The sequence below is a fragment of the Drosophila persimilis genome, unplaced genomic scaffold, assembly GCF_003286085.1.
Source record: "Drosophila persimilis strain 14011-0111.01,24,50 unplaced genomic scaffold, DperRS2 tig00000676-arrow-arrow-pilon, whole genome shotgun sequence".
NCBI classification, from domain to species: Eukaryota; Metazoa; Arthropoda; class Insecta; order Diptera; family Drosophilidae; genus Drosophila; species Drosophila persimilis.
In genome coordinates, this window is record NW_020825332.1 from 1,029,071 (window position 1) to 1,048,910 (window position 19,840).

Consider the following 19,840-nt stretch of genomic DNA (forward strand, 5'->3'; position numbering starts at 1 on the left):
TAATGGGCGTTATATAAGGGTTTTATATGTATATAATTATAAGTAATAAATTTGTATCCATTTTTGTTTCGTTTAATTATTTGCACACGAGAATCAGAAATTACTATTTGCAATCATATATATATAAAAAATAAACTTAATTGCCGGCAAACGGGGGCCCAAACCCAACCCCCTACACATATCCATATCAACCCTACTATATATCATTCCTATACCATTCCCATTCTCATTCCCATTGCATTCCATCCCAACTACAACGCCATTATCATCATCATCGTCATCACTATATATCATATCATATACCATATCATATATATGTATGTATATGTATAATCGTCCTACCCATTCCATCGTACTTGTTCCGGGATTTACTTTAAGCTTAATCAAATTTTGGAAGAGTAAACAATACCATCGTGTTCTTTTGCAATTTTTTGCTGCATATGCTATATGTGAGTGTAGCTGTGTGTCTGTGTTAGTGTGTGTATCTGGATGAGAGTGTAGAGTGTGTATGTGTGTATTATATAGATCGCCTTTGAATGTAAACTAATGATTAATGCGTGTATTGTATGCTGTTCTGTTCTGGCTTCCTTTTCTTTACTCTCTCATTTTTTACTCACGTTTTGCTCACTTCTTTTTCTTCTTCTTCTTCTTCTCCTTCTATGTTTTATTCGAGTTCTTTAACTAATTTTTTATAATTTCTTTCCCTCTGTCCGTCGTCCTCTCCTCTTAATATTTATACGTATAAACTTTTATAATTTTATACTAAATGTTTTTTTACGGTTCTTGTTTTTTTTTTTTTGGGGTTTTTTGGTTTTTTTGTTTTTGTTAATTTTTTGTGGTTTTTTGTTTTGTTGTTCTTGTAATACAAACGTCATCGTGTATATATATAAAAAAAAGATGTCCAAAGTTTTTACGTTACGTTATTGTATATATATACGTTTTTTTTTACTTTTTTGTTTTACGTTTTTCCGCATTTGCTTGCGCTTTTCGTTTTACTTAGTGGATCGATCGTTCTGTTGCGGATGCTGATGGTGAGAGTTCTGTGTCTGTGCCTGCTTTTTGCTTTACAGTTGTCCTAGGTTTTTCTTTCGTTTTCACTTTAAATGTAAATGGGTCTTCTTCTATACTGATCTCTTCTCTTAGAAAACGCTTGTCGTCCGATGTCTGAATGCTTATATATGAGAGCGCAGCGCCTAGCTATATAGGGCCTTACTATATAGTATCGTACTACATATGTATATATATATAATGTGTGTGTATGTGGGTGTCTCCTTTCTTCCTTCGTTCCTTCGACTTTCCGACTCGTCTGCATATGTATATATGTATATATATCGGGATATACATATGAATACAACTAACGGCGAATTTACTTTGTTTCCTCCTTCTCTTTGTTCTCCTCGGTCGACTCCTTCTCATTCGACTGGTAATTTAGAGATAAGTATTTGGTTAGTGTGTGCTTTGCAAAAATAATATGTATTTCCATGAACGTACCTTGTCCTTCTCCAACTCCTTCTCGATCTTATCGCCCTCGGGGCCCTCCTGCTCATTTGATTTCTCCTGCTCGCCACCTTCCTTGCCCTCCTTGGTCTCGGGTCTGCAACAATAGATTCAAGTTTGGTTAGAAATGAGATTAGACTCCATCCGATTTCTTTTACTCACTCTGGCTTGGGAATGTGCGCATTGAGGTCCAGCTTCGTGCAGATCTCATCCCAGTCGGGGAAGCACTTGTCCTTCATGCGCGACACGTGTCCAATCAAGTTGGGGCACTTCTCGGTCATGTAGTCGCGCAGCGGGTACGCGATATCCTTGGACAGATAGTGGAGCTGCGAGAGCACCGCAAAGGCCACCACATCGAGAGTGGTCGGCTCGTCGCCGAAGAAGAACGGCTTACAGTCGAGCATCTCGCTGAGGACCTTCAGGTCGTCCTTGCCGAACTCCTCGATCTCCTCGGCGCTGTGGACGCCGATGCCATGCGCCTTCAACTTTTTCGTGCCCTGGAACCACTTGTTGTGTTGAATATGGTTTTTCCGTGTTTTTTTTTTGTTTTGTTTTTTTTTTTTTGGAGATATTCGGATGGGATGGCCGACAAATTGGTTACGGGGTGGGTGGGGGGTCAACAGGATGCAGGATGACCAACACAGCAGACACACGCACACGAGGGATATGGGGTTATAGATGGGGAACGCACCAATACACACACACACACATACAGATTACAAAAGTTAGAAGTTAGAAACAGAAAGTACGTGGGAAAAAAACGAAAAAGAAAAAAGAGAAAAAACCATGCAAGAGTTAGTGATAAACATAACGATTGTATTTTTTTTTTTCGTTTATGAATATGAATTGGAATTCGAATTTGATTAGCTTGTGTGGTGGATTGTGTGGTGTTCCTTTGAAATGTTTTTGAATTGATTTTTGAATTTGATTTTAAAAGAATTTGAATTTTGCCGGATGTGATGTGAAATTGAGAAGTGTTTCCATTTATAGATTCTTGCTTTTCTTTTTTTTCTTCAAGTTTCATTCGAATAAACGAAAAAGAAAATCATCCTAAAAACATTTCCAGGAAGACAGACAGACACCACGTTTATTCTTCTCTCGTTTTGGGGTTTTGGGTTCCCCCATTGTTTTTCTCGTTTTGGGTTTTGGGTTTTTGTTTAGATTTAGTTTTTGTCGATGGGTAGGGGGAGTGGGGTGGTGGTGGTTATGTGAGTACCGCCGAGGCATAAACAACAATCAATCCCACGAAAGGGACGCGATAATATTGTTTATGCCTCGTTTTCGGAGTTGGATAAACTATGTGTCGGATGGCAGCCGATGGCGATGGCGATGTCGGTGTTAGGTGCAACATAATACGCCACCGATTTCTATCAACAGATTCCTAAGTTGAGGATTTGTTTATTTACACTACTCTACCCATCCCCATGCCCATGCCCATTCCCTTTCCCAGTTGCCATTCCACCAACGCCAAGAGCAAAAGCCCTCCAGTTTCAGTCTCGTTTTTCAGTTTTGGTTTTTGTTTCCAATCGAAATCTAAACATATGATAAATAGGATTGGAAACTGCCGGGATCATCAGCTTCTGGCGTTGAGGAATGCACGAGATACGAGATACATCGTCTGCTACGTGGATCTGAACTACTTTGGCTACAGGACTGTCACTGTCACTGTCACTATGACTGTGACACTGTGACTGTTTGTTGGCTTTGGTGGGTTACCTTGCGACCAAAGGTTATCTTGAAGAAGAAGTTCAAGATGGAGTTGGGCAGACGCAATCCGAGGGCGTGCTGCAGATTGACCTTGTAGCCCTTGAGCACACTGTCCGGGTACTTGGCGCGCCAGTAGAAGATGATCCAGATGAGATGGTTCTCCAGCATGGCGATGGTGGCATACGACACGTTGCGCTGCTCGGCGGTTAGGCCGGAATCCAGATTCTTCTCGTATTTGGACGACAGTTCCTTGATGATAATGGCCGAATCAGCGATTTCCTCTCCATTCAGCTCGATGAAAGGCAACTGACCCTTCTTCGAGCGGAAACGCATCTTATGATCGACATTCTGTAATGGAGAAAAAAGAGGAAAAGCATTCATTGAGTGTTGCGATGACTCGAGGATGAGTAATGCTACGGAAAGTAGGGTGGAGTCTGTTTATACGAGATTAAGTATATGTATGTGTCCCACACTCCCACTTTATCTGGCATTCCATTCCCCTGACTAATACGAAATGTAGTTCAATCCCAAAAGAGTTCCGCCCGCTAGATGGCGCTCATGACATACATAGAGAGTCCTGTACGAATGTGCAAGCGTGTGTGTGTGCGGGAGTGTGTATTTTCTATGTATGCCACCAGAACTGATGCTGAAAACCAACCACTACACAAAAAGCTGTACCTTGTAGAAAACCGAACGAACAGCATGGAACATCGTATCAACCCAACAACCTAACCAACACCCAACTACCCCCAACTGGTCACACAGATGCTCGCTCAAACACGCGCACACACATACACAGAAACACGCGCTCTAACGCACACAACGAAGAAGAAGCAGAAACAAAAACAGGAGAATGAGAAAGCAGAGCAGAGCAGGACCCAGGAGCCGGAAGCCGGGAGCCAGAGCCAGAGCCGAGAAACTTCCAATTGCCGCTATTTGAACATTTTTGAGATATTCCAGTGCTCTGCCACTTCCACTGGCACTTCCAGTGTGTACACACGTATGCATTAACCGTTACTTTCCTGATGTGACAGTTATGTTCGTGTGTGTGACGCATGTCGCCCGTCGCCTGTCGCTTTTTTTGTTTCTGCTTCGCTGCTCAAATTTACATAATAATTTCTAATTAGAAATTGGTGCTGTCCATAACAAAAGCGAACCCCCGCCATCCAATAATGGCCGTTGGCATATTTATGCTTTCGCGCCCTGAAAACGGCAGAGAGGCAAGGCAGGCGGCGGCAGGGTGTGGTTGCCGACACGCACACACACAGGCACACACATTGGGGAGAGGAATAGAGAGAGAGAGAAACCCCAGAGAGGACAGCACTGGAAGAGAGAACAGCGGCCTGTTTGTTATAGAGAGATTTTTGCCTTCCAGCAGCAGCAGCATCATCATCATTGCTGCCTGTCCAGGCTGCTTCTGCCGCTGCTGCTGCTGAAAAGGGTGGAGTCCGTTGGAGCACATTTAATTCCAATGATCCACAAAAAAGGCGGCCTGTCTGCTGCCTCTCCTTCTTCTTTTGCTTCTTCTGCCTCCACCAACGCAAAATATAACGGTTTCTGTCAATGCTGGCAGAGGCGGGCGGCAGAGGCTGGGCAGCGCTGCGCCGCCGCTTTGTCGCCATACAATGCAAATATTTAGTTTTTATTAAATCATTATGCCAATTAAGGAGCGGCGGCGGCAATAATGGGAGCTCCTCCATAGCTTCTCCACTTTTGCTGCAGGGCTCAACTTTCGTGCAGTGTAGAGTTCTGTTCGTTGCACGCAACAACAACAACAACAACAACGGCAGCAGCAGCAGCAAAAGTGCTCTCAAATTGCAGAGAACAAGAAGAAGAGGGAGAACACATGCAATTATGCAGCACATGCAGGCCCGGGTCTATGTGTGTATATGTGTGTGCGTGTGTGTGTGTGTATATATCCACACCCCTGTCAAAAAGCCAGAGAGTGAAGAGAAGAGTAGGAGAGCAGCAGGAGTAGTTGCAGTCCCACTGAGTGAGCAACAACAAAAGAGCCAGCAGCGCAGCAACAGCAGCAGCAGAAACTCTCGTTGTTTTAATGCAAATATGCGGTTTATTAATTAAAACAAAAGGCAGAAACAGCAATCAGTCTTCTTTCAAAGAAAAACTGAAACTCCATTTCCTCTCACTCACACACACGCACACATTTGCACGTACAGTTGCAGCCGCAAACGGCATATCCAGAGAGTTGCCAGACTGTTCGCTCACACATAGCCACATTTTGTACTGGCAATATTGTGAATGGAATGGCGCGCCAGCATTTTCCATTTGAATTTGTAATTGAAATTTATGCATTTGTATTTGTAATTCATTCTCGTATATATTGAAAATGTGAATTAATTGCACAATCTACAAGGCGGCGACACTTCACATTGGAATTCCAGATATGCGGGCTATGGGCCGGGGCTGGTGTTGGGGTTGGGGTTTGGCCACCGCCTCAAAATGATATTCGATGTGGCTGCTGTTCGTTAATGGCTGCGACGCGTCGGGCGCCGGGTATGACTCGCACAGCTCGGATTGTGGCGTGAAAAAAGATATGCATTTGGTTTATCATCAATAAAGAAACAACTTCTACTCTTGTTTACACAAAGAAGAGGAAGGGGGAAGGAGAGCGAGATGTAAAGAGAGCTGCTGCAATGCGTTTACAATAACAGCACAGAGACGTTGCATGCAGGGGGTCGACGCTGTGCCAGGGCCCATGGCCCAGGGGGGTGAAGAACTTGCTTAGTCAGTTTTCATGGCATGGCACTGGCACCCCTCCCTGTCATGGTGATTAATGGATAAGAGAATGAGAGGGAGCGAGGGAATAATGTCAAAGGTCTCAGTTTGTTGAACTCTTCCGCTGTTATCAGGGAGTGCAATCAGAAACCCGAAAAAAAAAATATAATGGAAATGGAAAGTATTTTCCAGCTGCGGGCCTGACGGACGACTGTCAATCATAATTGACTGCAGCTCTGCTTTCTTTTTGGAATGCAACATATGGCAGCATGCTACTGGAAGCATAGGAGTGGGGAGTGCCGTGCCGCTCTTATCGGTTCTCTGGCATCTTGAGAGGCAGCGGCAGTGGCAGTGGCAGTGGCAGCGGCGCATCAATTAACATTCCTCTTGGGCTCATTTTTCATTTACCAAATGTGTAATTAATAAGATTAAACAACAACTGCGTCGTTGTTGTTTCTGTGTAGATGTGCGGGTGACCGCACCCATTTCTCCCCACCTCCCACCCCCTATTTGTGGGACAGGCAGCTGCTGTTGCTGCTAGGGCAAGTTTTTCCTATAAAAATATGAAAAATATGCAAACCGCATCGCGCGCTTTAAAAAAAAGCAAAAGCTAAAATGGAAGCCCCAATGGAAGTCGTTGACAGTTTCCCCGTCGCCTTCGCCTCTTCTCCGCCACTATTACAGCTACTTAACGGGCATAGAGATAAGCAAGGCAAAGCCAGAAGGAAGACGAAGACAGAAAGAGCGCGGCTTGAAGTTATTTCCAAGACGGGGGGGATTGCACCGTCTCAAACTACATCAATTTTTATTAAAAGCAATTACAAGCTGCAGAGCGGTGGCCCAGGCGGAGGCTGAGAGGATAGCATGAAAGAAGTGCAACAAAGACAAAGAGCAGACACTCACACAGACACAGACATACAGAGAGAGAGGAGAGTCGGAGCTAGAGAGAGAGAGAGACAAAAGGAGAGAGTCGGCAGCGCCAAGTGCAAAATTTGAAGCACGACTTCATTTCGCCTGTTGTTGCTGCTGCTGGTGTTTTGGCGAGTGGAGTCGTGGGGTGGAGGGGGGTTCAGAGCATAAAAGCACAACTTTATGAGAGGCAGCGACGCCGGCGTCGGCGCACACACAAATTTTATGTATACGCTGTTTTATGTAGACACACGCATACACACCAAGGAGTACAAGAAATCCGGCCAGGCTACAGGTTCACACACACACGCACACATGGACAACTACTGGAAGAGAGAGCAACTTCTGTTACGGGATAGAAAGGAAAGGCAAATGCTAAATGTATCCCTTTTTCAGCTCAATGCGAGGGCAGGGCAGGGCAGGTCACACACATACCCCTATATGTATACGTACATACACGTACACAGGACAGAGGCAGGCTTAGCACACAATCATGGCGGTTTTTCTTTCTCTCTCTCTCTCCCACTCGCTCTCTCTGGCAGGAGCAGGGAAAAAATCTGTACCGCAAAAATTTTACAATGATGAAAAAACCGAAATGCGAGACGAAAACCCAGAAATATGTATTTCTGAAATATGTTTTGGGTTTCTGTTTGCAGATTTTCCCCGGAAAATTGACTGATAATTACCTCGTACTTGAGACCGACCAGACGAAGCCAGGTCTCAACTTTCAAGCAGTAGGGCGACAGCGACGGCAGCAATGGAGTCCTGGAGAACTGGTACAGATAGATGATGTCCTTCTCGAAGTTGGTCTTGTGCACATTGAACTTTTGTGCGGGAGGGGCCTCCGATTTGGCCGGCGCTGCAGCAGCCGCTGCCTCTCCGTCCTTCTTGGCCTCCCCGTCTGCGGCACCATCAGCGTTTTCCTTGGACGCCGCCTTGCCGTCCTCTTTGTTTCCTTGGGCGTTTTCGTTTTCAGCCGGAGCAGCGACGGCGGGCGCGGCAGCAGCAGGCTCGCTGGCAGCAGGTTTTTCCGCCTGTTCGGAGGCTGGCTTCTCTGTGGGCGCCGCAACGGCAGGCGTTTCCTCAGCGGGTATTTGGGCTACTTCGGTGGCCATTTCGTTTCTGCTTTTTCTCTTTAAAGTTGCGCTTTCTTTCAGCTAACAGATTCTTCACACTTTTCCTTGCTCAAATGCACAGGAACACTTATACACACTGACGCGACCCACTACTATATAGCGGGGGGGATTGAAAAAAATTACCACAAGACACTCGGGTCGGTTAATACAGGAATACAGGATCTCTCTCTGTTCAGTCGGAAGTCGGAATAAGTGCCGTTAACGTTAACACCAACCAGACGCAAACCCAACCGCGCAGTTCAAAAAAATTGGAAGATGTGAGCTACTGCTGCAGCGCTACCTTACAGGAAAAAGAGGGTTTATTTACATGGCAACTACACGGCAACTACACATTAGCTACATAATAGGAGAAAAAAGAGGGTATGGACAATAGCCAACAAATGCAACGCAGGCAAGGTGAAAACCACCCCATTTGCCCGATATACCTTGCCGATTTCGTCTTCAAGGTTTTTGTCCTCACAGACGAGGTGAGAGTTCATACGAACCTTTCAAATTTTGTTGTCAAATTTTGCTTGTTGTCCATACTTTTCTTTATAGCCCACTCAAAATTACTCATTTTTTCGTCGCAGGAGAGAGCATCGATAGATCAGGAATACGGTCTGACCCTCAGAAATATACCGAAATATACCGTCTCTTTATACCATAAATATACTGACAAATTCAAATTCAATCATACGTATTCCTCGTTTTTGATATTCTTTCGAATATTACTCGCTTAATAGATCTCTGAGCCCTGCCCACATAATTCTATCCGATTAATGAATCAATTTTCTACTTGACTGGTTTCTTTTAAATACTTGAGTTGTTTTCCTGCTGCGGCGATTGCTTTGATTGTTTTTGTCTCTATTTTGGTGGCTCAACAACAAAATAGTATCGAAATCGATAAGAAATCGAACTTAGCCCACTTAGCCCCCCTCTATTCAATCAGTCCAACTACTTGAGGTAATTGGCGGAAAATATGGCTTGTAAATTCTTCTTGACGATTAATGCCATCTTCCCTCTGAACTTAAAAAAAAACCCACTATATCTTTCACCTGAACTGCGCTAAAATTTTTGATTTTCATTATATTCGGTGGAATATTACAATACCTCTTTGGTTTACCATGGGCTAATTGTGCTCCGTCAAGGATTGGAAACAATATTCCGTGGAATATTAATAGATAGCCTCAGGCCTGAATAAATAATTTTACCCGATTGATGAATCAACTTTCTACAAGATATGCCAATCTTAAATACTGCTGTTTATTGGATTGTGTCTAAAGTAAAGTTTAAGCAGATAAGGTCAATGCGTAAACGTTAGTGTGTACGGAATGAAACGTCTTTTTTGCTGGTGAAAAGGTATCAGCTATGCGTATGGACATTTGCATACCCTATTTTCATAAGTCAATATTAAAATCCTGTAAAATTTAATTGAAAATTTATAACAGAGACTGAAAAGTTTCTGCATTGGCAAAAGATGACAAAAATGTCCTCATTCCTTTAATATCCTTTTCACTAGGGTATACTGCTCTCTCGTCTATTTTTATATTCGGTTGAATATTACCAGCTAGCTAGGATTCTCAGCTCTGAACACATAATTTTATCCGACCGATGAATCAATATTCTACAAGATAAGCTATAAAGACTTCTTTTTGATTGCCTGTAAAATAAAGTTTAGGAAAAATGTTTAAAAAAAATATATCAACAGTATGCGGTAGCATAACTTTATTTTGAAATTGACTCGATTTTGTGATTTTTGGTTTTGAAAACCTAGAATTAATAAATGGATTCGGCGGTAAACTTTCCGGTGTGAAAAAGGAATTCAAATAAAAAATTGCATATTTGGACTCTTTCGGAAGAGACCATTTCCCCTCATCAGCGATCTTTTCTTGTTCAATAAAGTTTCTAGTTCAAAAACTATTTGTGTATTGCTCAAAATTAATGGAAGCTGCGTGATTTTCAGAATTTTGTAAATATTTTTTTTTCTGTGAATCCATCGTTTTCTATGATTTGTATATTTTTTGCATAAGGGAATTTCCCTTCGGAATATAATTGCCAAATTGCCTAATTCCCAACATGCATATGTACATAAGAAATCACAGCATATTGTGAGATAAGGTGAGGTGCGTGAGTCCTTGAAATAATGCTGGTCCATTTTTCCTTGTTGTCCATACCTTTCCATAACATAGCCCAGTGGTTCGAGTCGAGTTTCGATCAAATCAAAGAGAGCGTTTTTACACTTTATACTTTGTCATTTTCAAAAAATGTCTGCCATAGATGTGGCTTCACATGTTGCTGGAAGAAAATAAATTGTATCTAACGGGATTGTATCTAACCATGCAAAAGAAAGAGAAGTAGATATAACTCTCTCCTGCTCTCTCTCATGTGTACCAACGGGGACGCATGATATAGCTGTATGTGGTAGGGTCGGGATGAGTCTGCGTACCAATTTTCTTTCCGAGAAAGTTCAATGAATTTGGAAATATATGTCAAATTAAGATACAATCTTAAAACTTTGTGGTTCGAGGGAACAAGCCAACTAATTAAACTTTTTAATCAAAAGAGTCCAAACCATCGCTTCAATTCAAGCGCAAATTATATCAGATAACGGATTCCACCGGATGGTACAATTTATTGATGGTCCAAAAACCATGAGATGAGGAAAACTCTCATAGTTGTCTTTATTTTTGCAAATTTTCCTTGTCAAATACTGCGGATCCACTGTAAGTAGTTGGATATCTATTCTGCGGAATCATAAAATCCATCTCGATTTACTACTATCTGATGGTCAAGCGATTGATTTTAATAAATTCAAAGAAATCTACAGATGTGTTTTGGGGGGATTGGCCACGATATGGTTATGATTTAGGATTCGTTGATCAACATCAAATTAATCTTACCGGCGAAACATTCGAACATTCGAATTGAAAAAAAGGCAATCATTAATGAAATTCTTAGCTCCGTTTTGTGTACTGTTTTCATATACTATCGGAAGCTTCAGTCCGAAGTTAACGGTAGCTCGCAGTTTGGCTACCTTATCTTCTCAACAAATAAACGATATCAGAACCTTCTGTAGCTATTATGCCTTGCACTCCACAATCGTTATACAACACTTTAGGTGCACGAGACTTCACAACACTTGGTCGTAATTTTCACAAACAAAGATTTGTTTTATTTTAACAGAACAGAACGACGCAATTAAACGAAAGTAACTAAATCTCTGAACCAATGGGAGCTGTTTTGGGCCTCTGTTCTGCCGCCCAGGTAAGTTAATTAGCGCCCAATTAGCCGCGTGACCAGAGAGAATCCCAGACAAACAGCAACAACAGCAGCAGTGCAGCTATTGGCTACAAATCAATAAGCTGCGCCATATGTTCAAATGAATTTGGCATCTCGTCTCGCTTTTCTTATGTAAATTAAACGATTTTTTTGGGTATTTCCAGTGCGCCCTCTGCTGCGGTGGCACTGCGGCGAGCATGTGCTGCTCGGCCTGTCCCAGCTGCACGAATGCATCCTCCTCCCGGTTCATGTACGCCTTCATCCTGCTGGTGGGCACTGTCCTGGGGGCCATTGCCCTGTCGCCCGGGCTGCAGGACACTCTGAAGAAGCTGCCCTTCTGCATCAACTCGACATCAACGTATAGCTCCAAGGCCATTGACACCTTCTCGGGTGGTTCCCTGCAGGTGGACTGTGAATATGCGCTGGGATACATGGCTGTCTATAGGGTCTGCTTCGGTATGGCCTGCTTCTTTGCGCTAATGGCTCTGATTATGCTGGGGGTGAAGAGTTCCCGGGATCCGCGCTCACACATACAGAACAACTTTTGGCCACTGAAGTTCCTGATTTGCTTTGGAGCCGCCATCGGGGCCATCTTCATACCAGACGGCTCCTTTGGTCCGGCGATGATGTGGGTGGGTCTCATTGGCGGCTTGGCATTCATACTCGTACAGTTGGTCATCATTGTGGATTTCGCACACAGTCTGGCAGAGTCTTGGATCGGTGAGTCATTCAATCTGCTCTCCACTCTGTTCGTGCGCCATGATCCATGATTCATCTATTCATCTCGTTTTAGAGGGCGCCGAAAACAGTCGTGGCTACTACTACGCCCTGGCTGGGGTCACTCTCCTGGGCTATATCTTATCGCTGACGGGCATTACTCTGCTGTATATCTACTTTACCACGGTAAGACGGCACGAAAGCGTTTGCTTATCTATTTGCATTCTGATACGCGATTTTCCTTTCCAGTCCACTGGCTGCGGCATCAACAAGTTCTTCATCTCTATTAATCTGATCTTCTGCCTGGTCATCAGCGTCATCTCTATACTGCCGGCTGTCCAGGAGCGTCTTCCCCACTCGGGCCTGCTGCAGAGCTCTCTTGTCACCCTGTACACTGTCTACTTGACCTGGTCGGCTGTGGCTAACAATCCAGAGAAGGCCTGCAATCCGGGAATGTTTGGCCTGATGGAAGGATTCGGAAATGGCACTACCACCACCATTGCGCCACCCACTCCGCCCTCGCACAACTCAAAGGTTACCTTCGATACGACCAACATCATTGGCCTGGTCGTTTGGCTGCTCTGCATCCTGTACAACTGCATCAGCTCCGCCGTGGAGGTGTCCAAGATCACCCATGACAACAGCGAGAAGCGTGGTATGTTGCCTCCCCTTCACCCTCTCCCTCGTGCATGACCATGCATTCCACAGTTTCCATCACATCACATCACGCATTCGGATTCATTTCGCTCACAATTTTTCACTTTTCATTTGAAACGCTGTAGAATAATGCTAATTCCGATTATTAACACTCGACTTATTTGCTTTCCCTTCGACACCTCTTTTTGGTATATTTTTGTATGCGTTTTTCCACGACTAACCAACTAACAAACTTTTGGGTTACTGGAAACTGTGTGAAATCTGTATGCTCCTCCTCCTCTTGGCCCTCTGATTAATGTAGTTTTAACAGAAGCTCTATCAGACACAGAGGCGGCCACTGACGCCGACGGCAAGCCGAGCGCCGACAACGAGGTCGAGGGCGTCACCTACTCCTGGTCCATGTTTCACATTGTCTTTGTCTGCGCCTCCCTCTACGTGATGATGACCCTCACCAATTGGTACAAGTGAGTATTTACACATCTGAGCATCTATAAGCCAGAATCGTGCTATAATATCTACTCTCTGATAGACCCAACTCGGATATTGAGCTCTTCAATGGCAATGAGGCTTCCATGTGGGTCAAGATCATCTCCAGCTGGCTGGGCGTCTTCATCTACGGCTGGAGTCTGGCCGCCCCCATAATTATCTCCAATCGCGACTTCAGTTAAACAACTGTAGTATTATATATATATATATCTATCTTAAAATTATCTAGGAGTGGTGCTTAACGAGCATAGCGAGAATGCCAAATTTGGAAACAGATGGAAAAGAGTGTGTCCAGGACACTACTGGACAAAAAGAAGATTAATCTTGCATTATTTTGACTCTTAATGTGGTGTTTACTCAACCTCAATCAACTTATTCTCCAACTTGCAGTTATCCATTAAAAACATTATCTATATCTACTATATTTACAAATATATAACGAGAACTTTAGCGTCGTCAAACTATTTTCCGATTTCGATTTATATCCGTTTTGGGCAGAGCCTCTCTTAGGCGGTCGAGGGCCACTGACTTGTCCAGGATCTCCATCATTTCGGCCACGCCAGGACCTTCGTTGAGGCCACTAAGAGCCGCTCGTAGCGTCTTCATCATCAGGGGGAACTTAAGGCCCTCCGTTTTGGCAAACTTTTTCAGTTTTACATTCAGCTCATCCTTCTGGAAGTCCTGCAGGGTGTCGAGCTCTGTTATCAGGCTGATTAGCTGCTCTAGCGACAGGTCTTTCAGCTCAAAGTTGGATGGTTTCACCCAGAGGAAGCTCAGCTTGCTGCTGGTCAGATCCTGGAGGAGTGTCAGACGCTGCGAGGACCAATTCAGGACATCCACAATGTGTGCCTCCGCCAGATCCAAATTTGAGCTGCAACGAAATTCGAGTTAAGATCTTTTCGGGGAAACTCAGAGTGCACCTACTGCTCTGGGTAGGCTTTCTTGACTAGCTCCTGCACTTGCTTGACCAGCTGCAATCGGGACTCGGGCTCTGCCAGACGTTGGCCGATCTCCAAGCGATTCAAGTCATCCAGAAGTTCGGGGCTCAAGCGACTGGGATGGGCATTCACGCGCTCCATTTCGAATTGCTGGCAGAGTTCCTGAAGGCTCAAGAGCTGCTGCTTCGCATGGGCTTTGTGCTGGAAGCCTCCACCCGCAGAGACCACATAGTTGACCAGCGAGAGGGGGAAGTAGCCGCGCTCCCGGAAATGCTGAATTCCAATGTCGCCCTGTCGTTTGCTGAGCTTCGTTCCATCTGCATTGACCAGGAGCGGCAGGTGACCAAACTTTGGCGGCTGCCATCCAAAAGCTCTAGAGGATGAGCCAAATATTATCGTAGAAATGGATTGAGACTGAGACAGGGGAAAATCTCACTTGTAGAGCAGCAAATGCTTTGTGGTCGATATCTGCCACTCAACTCCTCGCAGAACATGGGTGATGCCCATCAGGTGGTCATCCACCACATTGGCAAAGTGATAGGTGGGAAAGTGGTCGCTTTTTATAACCACCGGATCACCCTCGTTGTCGCTGACATTGTGCTGGACACTGCCGTAGACGAGATCCTCCAGGGGCTCCTCATGCTCCGTCAGCTTGAAGCGTATGCAGTGGGGTGCACCTTGGGCCAGAAGGCTCTCCACATCCGCTGCTTGCAGATGCCGGCATTTGTTGTCGTAGCGCGGCACCTGGCGTGTGCGCAGCGCCTCCTTACGCAACAGCTCCAGACGGCGTTCCGTGCAGAAGCAGCGATAGGCGGTGCCATTCTGCAGCAGCTTCTTGATGGCCTTACTGGGAATGGTGAGCAGTTTCAATGGTTGAATGGGCTAATGGGATTCCATTGTCTTCACTCACCTGTAAATATCAGTTCTTTGGCTTTGGACATAGGGTCCATGCCGGCCGCCAAAGCCGGGTCCCTCGTCGATTTCAATGCCCGCCCAGAGCAGATCCTCCACCAGGCGCTCACTAGCACCAGGCACAAGTCTCGTTTGATCCGTGTCCTCGATCCTGAGCAGGAATTTCCCGCCCAAATGCCGAGCATAAAGGAAATTGTATAGAGCCGTGCGCAGGCCGCCCAAATGGAGCTGCCCGGTCGGGCTGGGGGCAAAGCGAACGCGCACCTGGCTGTGGGCATAGCGTTGTGTTAGCCAGAGGCACTGCCTCAGCAATGTCTGCTGGTTTACTTTCAACATTTTCCTTCAACAAAACCCAAAAGAAAATTCCTCTTCCAGTTTTGTTTACTTCGAACAGCTGTTATAAAAGAACTGCCAACTCGTTTGAAATGGTTAACATTGAGTTGACATTGCCATTGTGACTTTTGCGCGCTTTATTTAAAAAATGCAATTGCTTTAATGGGAATTAATAAATTAAAAACTTGTTTTTTTGTGTGAAACATTCTGCTTAGTAGTAAGTATTACACGGCTCAGGTAGTGTGGCATTGGTAGTGTGACCCTACTTAATGGCACAGTTGGCCAGTTTGCTGGAAAGCTTCTCCCCCTCGGGCGTCAGAAGGAAGTTATCCTTCCACACGGCCAGGCCGTCGCTGTTGGTCTTCAAATCGACGGACAGCTTCTCCCACACCTTCTTCTTGGGGTTGAGCTGCTCGTCAGGCGTGCCGCTGTAGCCCTCGAAGGCCAGCCTACTGCCAGGAGCAGCCTTCTCAGGCACCACAATAGGCTCCACAACCGTGTGATCAGCGCTGGAATAGATTTACTATAGAAAGCAGAAGAGAAAATCGGCTGTCGGATGTTACTCACTTGGAGGTGCACAGAACCATGCCCTCGGAGAGAATGCCGCGCATCTTGGAAGGCTTCAGGTTGCACAGGACAGCCACCAGGCGCTGATCCAGCTCCTGTTCGGTGACAAACTTGACCAATCCACTGATGATGGTCCTCGGCTGCGCCTCAGCCAGATCTATCTTTAGGACATAGAGCGTATCCGCATCCGGGTGACGGGCCACCTCGATGACCCTGCCCACGCGAATGTCCAAACGATGGGGCGCATCCTCATCAGCGCCCGCAGCCGGAGCAGCTCCAGCCTTGACCTTGGCGGGTGGCGGATAGGCAGCAGCACTGAGTTTTCTGCAGGAAAAGCGTTACCGAGAGGATTAATGGCTGTAAAGATGGGATATCTGAATTTTGTTCACTTACTGCAACGCTGGCGTCTCAAAGATCTTCCGAATGGGATCCAACAGGCGATTGATATACTTCTCCACGGTGGCCTTCAGGTCTCCCGGATGCAGTTTATCCTCGGCATAGTATTTCTCCAGATCCTCGTACTTCAGGAACGTGACGTTGCCACCATGCTCCGCCTCGCGGCACACCTCGAAGCCCTCGCCCTCCTTGAAGAGGGAGAAGAGCACGTGCTTCACGAACGAGAGGAGACCATTGTCGGCGATGTTGCCGGGTTCACAGAAGGCCTTCTTCAGCTTCTTCTTCACGTTGGCGGGCGAGTCCAATAGATCGATTTTGGAGTCCTCCTCAGAAGAAGACATCTTGCCGCCAGCGAGCCCAGGAACTGTCAGAGGAAACCCATTAATAATAGAGCGGGAAAGATGGTATGAATGGGGATGACGATGACTCACCCATGGGATTCATGAAATGTATGCGCTTCTCGTAGCCCAATTGGGGCAGATATTTCTCGGAGAAGGTGAAGATCTTGCGCTGATCGACGCCCCCAAACTGGGCGTCCACCTTCAGGTATTCCTCGTCCAGGGCCTGCAGTCCTGGATAGAGCAGGCCAGACAGCAGCGGGTACTCTACCTGTTTAACGACCTCGGCGCCCGCCTTCTTGGCATCGTGCTGCGTGACCACCGAGGATAGCTTGTATACGTCCAGAGTGTACTCCTTGGACAGCTGGTAGTCGCTGCCCTTGACAAACTTCAGCTTCTCCAGCGGAACGCCGATGGAGCTCAGCATGGCCTTGATCACCTGCTCGTAGTACTGGGTGCGCAGCTCCAGCAGCGACCAGGGCGCTTTCATGTTGTCCAGATAGGCGTGGAGATCGGCAAACAGAATGGTTACCTCGCAGCCGGCCTTTAGGAAGTCGGCAATCTTCGACATCGGCACAAAGTAGGCGACATGTGGCTTTCCCGTCGTCGCCGTTCCCCAGTAGATCTTTAGGTCGCGCTCGCTGAGCACTTTGTTCAGCTTGTCCTCGCCGAGGGTCTCCTGCAGGTTGCGCGTGATCAGCGTCTTTTTCTCCTCAGGAGTTAGTTCGACCATTTTTCTGTGGAAATCTTTTGATTTTTGCGTGCAGCTTCACGAAATTGTTGGATGGAAAGAGGAAGAGGGCGACCCAACTGCATGCGTGGTTAACAGCTGATGGAGCTGCCAACCTGGAGTATTTTTCCCCTTACTTCAGCTGGTCACACGAAATTGCGAAATTGCGCCGCGTGCCATTTTTGTTTACAAAAAAAAAGAAATGCAATTGGTCCAACTTGTGAAATTCTTAGTTGATTAGTTAAATCGTTCGCGCTTTGTAGCACAATTAGACAGGATGCCCGTGGTGGAGGGCAGTGATTTGGCGCTGTTGCAGCGCCGTCAGCAACAGGTGCGTAACATTTGCATCCTGGCGCACGTGGACCATGGAAAAACGACTTTGGCGGACTCTTTGGTGGCCAGCAACGGCATCATCTCTCAGCGGATGGCGGGCAAACTGCGCTATCTGGACAGCCGCCAAGACGAGCAGGAGCGCGGCATCACCATGAAGAGCAGCAGCATTTCCCTGCACTACAAAGACCATGGAAATCGAAACGAAAATGATTTCCTCGTCAATCTGATTGATTCGCCCGGACATGTGGACTTTTCGAGCGAGGTGTCCACTGCGGTGCGGCTCTGTGACGGGGCCATTGTCGTGGTGGATGTGGTCGAGGGCGTGGGCGCCCAGACACGAGCCTGTCTCAAGCAGATCTACGAGGAGCAGCTGAAGCCGGTTCTGGTGCTCAATAAACTGGATCGCCTGATACTGGAGAAGCAGATGGAGCCTCTGGATGCGTACTTCCACTTGACACAGGTCCTCGAGCAGGTCAACGCTGTGCTGGGCAGCATTTTCGCCTCCGATGTCCTCGCCAGGGAGGATATCACACAGAAGGACAACCAGGAGTCTGCGCTGGAGGAAGTTGACGACTCGGAGTTGTATTTCTCGCCAAGCTCCGGCAATGTGGTATTCTCCTCCGCCTACGATGGCTGGGCCTTCTCCGTGCGCGATTTCGCGGCCATGTACGACAAACGTTTGGAGATGAAGCGCGAGGAACTAGAGCAGGTGCTTTGGGGAGATTTCTACTACAATTCGAAGAAGAAATGCGCCATGCCGGGGGCCCAGGAGAAGGCCAAGAAGCCGATGTTTGTACAGTTTGTGCTGGAGAACATCTGGAGCATGTACGACATCATAGCCGTGCGGAAGGACAAGGATAAGCTGCCGGGCATAGCCGAGAAACTTGGCCTGAAGCTGGCCGCCCGTGATCTGCGCCTCACCGATCCCAAGCTGCAGATCAAGGCCGTGCTGGGACAGTGGCTGCCCATCGACAGCAGCGTCCTGCACATGGTGGTGCAGCATGTGCCACCGCCCCATCAGATCAGCGAGGAGCGGGCCCAAAGACTGCTCTATCCAGCGAATATCCAACTAAGTTCGCTCCCACTCGAGACGCTGAAGCTCAAGGACAGCTTCACCAGCTGCGATGCAGGCAGCGACAATGTCATCGCCTTTGTGTCCAAGATGACGCCCATCCACGTCTCCCAACTGCCCCAAAATCGACCCAAGAGAATGACGGACCAGGAGCTGCAGACGCGCCGGGATGAGGTGCGTCGGCGGATCGAGGAACGTAAGCACCAGAGCGAGCAGACTGAGCTGGAGAGGATTACTGAGGGTGTGGAGCAGCTCAGCACCAAGCAGGAGGATACCCCAAAAGAAGAACCTCCCCCAGGCCCAGAGCCAGCGGCAGAGGCAGAACGGAACGAATTCGTTTTCGTTGCCTTTGCCCGCGTCTTCAGTGGAACTTTGAGGCGTGGCATGGAGCTGTTCAATCTCTCACCCAAGCACGATCCCCGCCAGCCGGCACACCGCATCGAAGGGCAGGCGCCCTATGCCACTCGCGTGACCATCGGGGATCTCTACATGTTCATGGGCGGGGAACTGCAGCTCCTGGACGAGGTCCCGGCCGGAAACATTGTGGGAATCGGGGGCCTGGGAGCGCACATCGTGAAAACGGCCACCCTGAGCAGCACCCTGGACTGCACATCCTTCAGCGAGCTGAGCATCATGGCCACACCCATACTCCGAGTGGCCATTGAGCCCGTGCAGCCGCAGGATATGCCCAAGCTGGTCAAGGGCCTGAAGCTGCTGAACCAAGCGGATGCCTGTGTCCAGGTGTCGGTGGCTCCGACGGGGGAGCATGTGATCACGACCCTGGGGGAGGTGCATGTGGAGAAGTGTGTCCACGATCTGGAGCAGAGCTACGCCAAGGTCAAGGTGAACGTGTCCAAGCCCATAGTGTCCTTCAGGGAGACCATTGTCCCCGCGGCCACCGTGGACATGGTTAATGAGGCTATTGTGAAGACGGCGGACGACAAGGACGTGAGCAAGAAGATTGCAGTCCAACAGACGCTCAATAAGCTGGGAACCCTGAAGGTTATAGCGCTGCCCCTGCCCCCAGAGGCAGTGGAATTGCTGGAGAGGCACACGGAATTCTTCAAAGTGAGTGGGAAACGAAAAAATAACTTTACCACTTTACCTTTTACTAATGA

General features: G+C 47.1%; 5 protein-coding genes across 8 annotated transcripts in view; 2 read left to right on the plus strand and 3 right to left on the minus strand.

Annotated features, from left to right (window-relative positions):
- Positions 1-844: 844 nt before the first annotated feature.
- On the minus strand, positions 845-8,218 carry LOC6599720 (failed axon connections). Of its 2 annotated transcripts, none has more exons than XM_002024869.2 (5): positions 7,536-8,218; positions 3,214-3,552; positions 1,660-1,994; positions 1,492-1,594; positions 845-1,420 (listed from the first exon to the last, which is right to left on the minus strand). In XM_002024869.2, the coding sequence occupies exons 1-5, from the start codon at positions 7,962-7,964 to the stop codon at positions 1,367-1,369; spliced, it is 1,260 nt and encodes a 419-aa protein (XP_002024905.1). In that variant the 5' UTR covers positions 7,965-8,218; the 3' UTR covers positions 845-1,366. The 2 variants fall into 2 exon arrangements, with proteins under 2 accessions (XP_002024905.1, XP_026847347.1); XM_026991546.1 differs by having other exon boundaries at positions 1,660-2,003.
- A 2,932-nt stretch (positions 8,219-11,150) lies between these two features.
- On the plus strand, positions 11,151-13,567 carry LOC6599719 (serine incorporator 1). Of its 3 annotated transcripts, none has more exons than XM_002024868.2 (6): positions 11,151-11,228; positions 11,408-11,963; positions 12,037-12,146; positions 12,210-12,615; positions 12,919-13,081; positions 13,147-13,567. In XM_002024868.2, exons 1-6 carry the CDS (start codon positions 11,193-11,195, stop codon positions 13,283-13,285), a joined length of 1,410 nt encoding a protein of 469 aa, XP_002024904.1. In that variant the 5' UTR covers positions 11,151-11,192; the 3' UTR covers positions 13,286-13,567. The 3 variants fall into 3 exon arrangements, with proteins under 3 accessions (XP_002024904.1, XP_026847303.1, XP_026847304.1); XM_026991502.1 differs by having other exon boundaries at positions 12,928-13,081; XM_026991503.1 differs by having other exon boundaries at positions 12,940-13,081.
- LOC6599718 (probable glutamate--tRNA ligase, mitochondrial) lies at positions 13,433-15,299 on the minus strand. The gene is made up of 4 exons (XM_002024867.2): positions 14,952-15,299; positions 14,478-14,888; positions 14,028-14,414; positions 13,433-13,974 (listed from the first exon to the last, which is right to left on the minus strand). Exons 1-4 carry the CDS (start codon positions 15,287-15,289, stop codon positions 13,560-13,562), a joined length of 1,551 nt encoding a protein of 516 aa, XP_002024903.1. The 5' UTR covers positions 15,290-15,299; the 3' UTR covers positions 13,433-13,559.
- Positions 15,300-15,393: 94 nt separating this feature from the next.
- LOC6599717 (tyrosine--tRNA ligase, cytoplasmic) lies at positions 15,394-17,349 on the minus strand. The gene is made up of 4 exons (XM_002024866.2): positions 16,681-17,349; positions 16,247-16,613; positions 15,854-16,177; positions 15,394-15,795 (listed from the first exon to the last, which is right to left on the minus strand). The coding sequence occupies exons 1-4, from the start codon at positions 17,318-17,320 to the stop codon at positions 15,549-15,551; spliced, it is 1,578 nt and encodes a 525-aa protein (XP_002024902.1). The 5' UTR covers positions 17,321-17,349; the 3' UTR covers positions 15,394-15,548.
- Positions 17,350-17,541: 192 nt separating this feature from the next.
- Positions 17,542-19,840, plus strand: part of LOC6599714 (elongation factor-like GTPase 1) — an 86,225-nt gene continuing 83,926 nt past the window's right edge. The window contains exon 1 of the mRNA XM_026991564.1: positions 17,542-19,790. Coding sequence (XP_026847365.1) covers positions 17,595-19,790 — 2,196 coding nt within the window. The 5' untranslated portion in view covers positions 17,542-17,594. The remainder of the gene's footprint in view (positions 19,791-19,840) is intronic.

What these genes read in the sequence shown, in the direction of transcription:
- LOC6599720 (XM_026991546.1), bottom strand. Translation starts at nt 7,964, where the DNA reads ATGGCCACCGAAGTAGCCCAAATACCCGCTGAGGAAACGCCTGCCGTT. An exon ending in GCGCACATTCCCAAGCCAGA is followed by an intron (nt 1,595 to 1,659) that starts GTGAGTAAAAGA and finishes CTATTGTTGCAG; the next exon opens with ACCCGAGACCAAGGAGGGCA. An exon ending in AGGAGTTGGAGAAGGACAAG is followed by an intron (nt 1,421 to 1,491) that starts GTACGTTCATGG and finishes CTAAATTACCAG; the next exon opens with TCGAATGAGAAGGAGTCGAC.
- LOC6599719 (XM_002024868.2), top strand. Translation starts at nt 11,193, where the DNA reads ATGGGAGCTGTTTTGGGCCTCTGTTCTGCCGCCCAG. An exon ending in TCTGGCAGAGTCTTGGATCG is followed by an intron (nt 11,964 to 12,036) that starts GTGAGTCATTCA and finishes ATCTCGTTTTAG; the next exon opens with AGGGCGCCGAAAACAGTCGT. An exon ending in TGACAACAGCGAGAAGCGTG is followed by an intron (nt 12,616 to 12,918) that starts GTATGTTGCCTC and finishes TGATTAATGTAG; the next exon opens with TTTTAACAGAAGCTCTATCA.
- LOC6599718 (XM_002024867.2), bottom strand. Translation starts at nt 15,289, where the DNA reads ATGTTGAAAGTAAACCAGCAGACATTGCTGAGGCAGTGCCTCTGGCTA. An exon ending in CAAAGAACTGATATTTACAG is followed by an intron (nt 14,889 to 14,951) that starts GTGAGTGAAGAC and finishes CACCATTCCCAG; the next exon opens with TAAGGCCATCAAGAAGCTGC. An exon ending in AAGCATTTGCTGCTCTACAA is followed by an intron (nt 14,415 to 14,477) that starts GTGAGATTTTCC and finishes CTCATCCTCTAG; the next exon opens with AGCTTTTGGATGGCAGCCGC.
- LOC6599717 (XM_002024866.2), bottom strand. Translation starts at nt 17,320, where the DNA reads ATGGTCGAACTAACTCCTGAGGAGAAAAAGACGCTGATCACGCGCAAC. An exon ending in ACATTTCATGAATCCCATGG is followed by an intron (nt 16,614 to 16,680) that starts GTGAGTCATCGT and finishes TTCCTCTGACAG; the next exon opens with TTCCTGGGCTCGCTGGCGGC. An exon ending in TTTGAGACGCCAGCGTTGCA is followed by an intron (nt 16,178 to 16,246) that starts GTAAGTGAACAA and finishes CTTTTCCTGCAG; the next exon opens with AAAACTCAGTGCTGCTGCCT.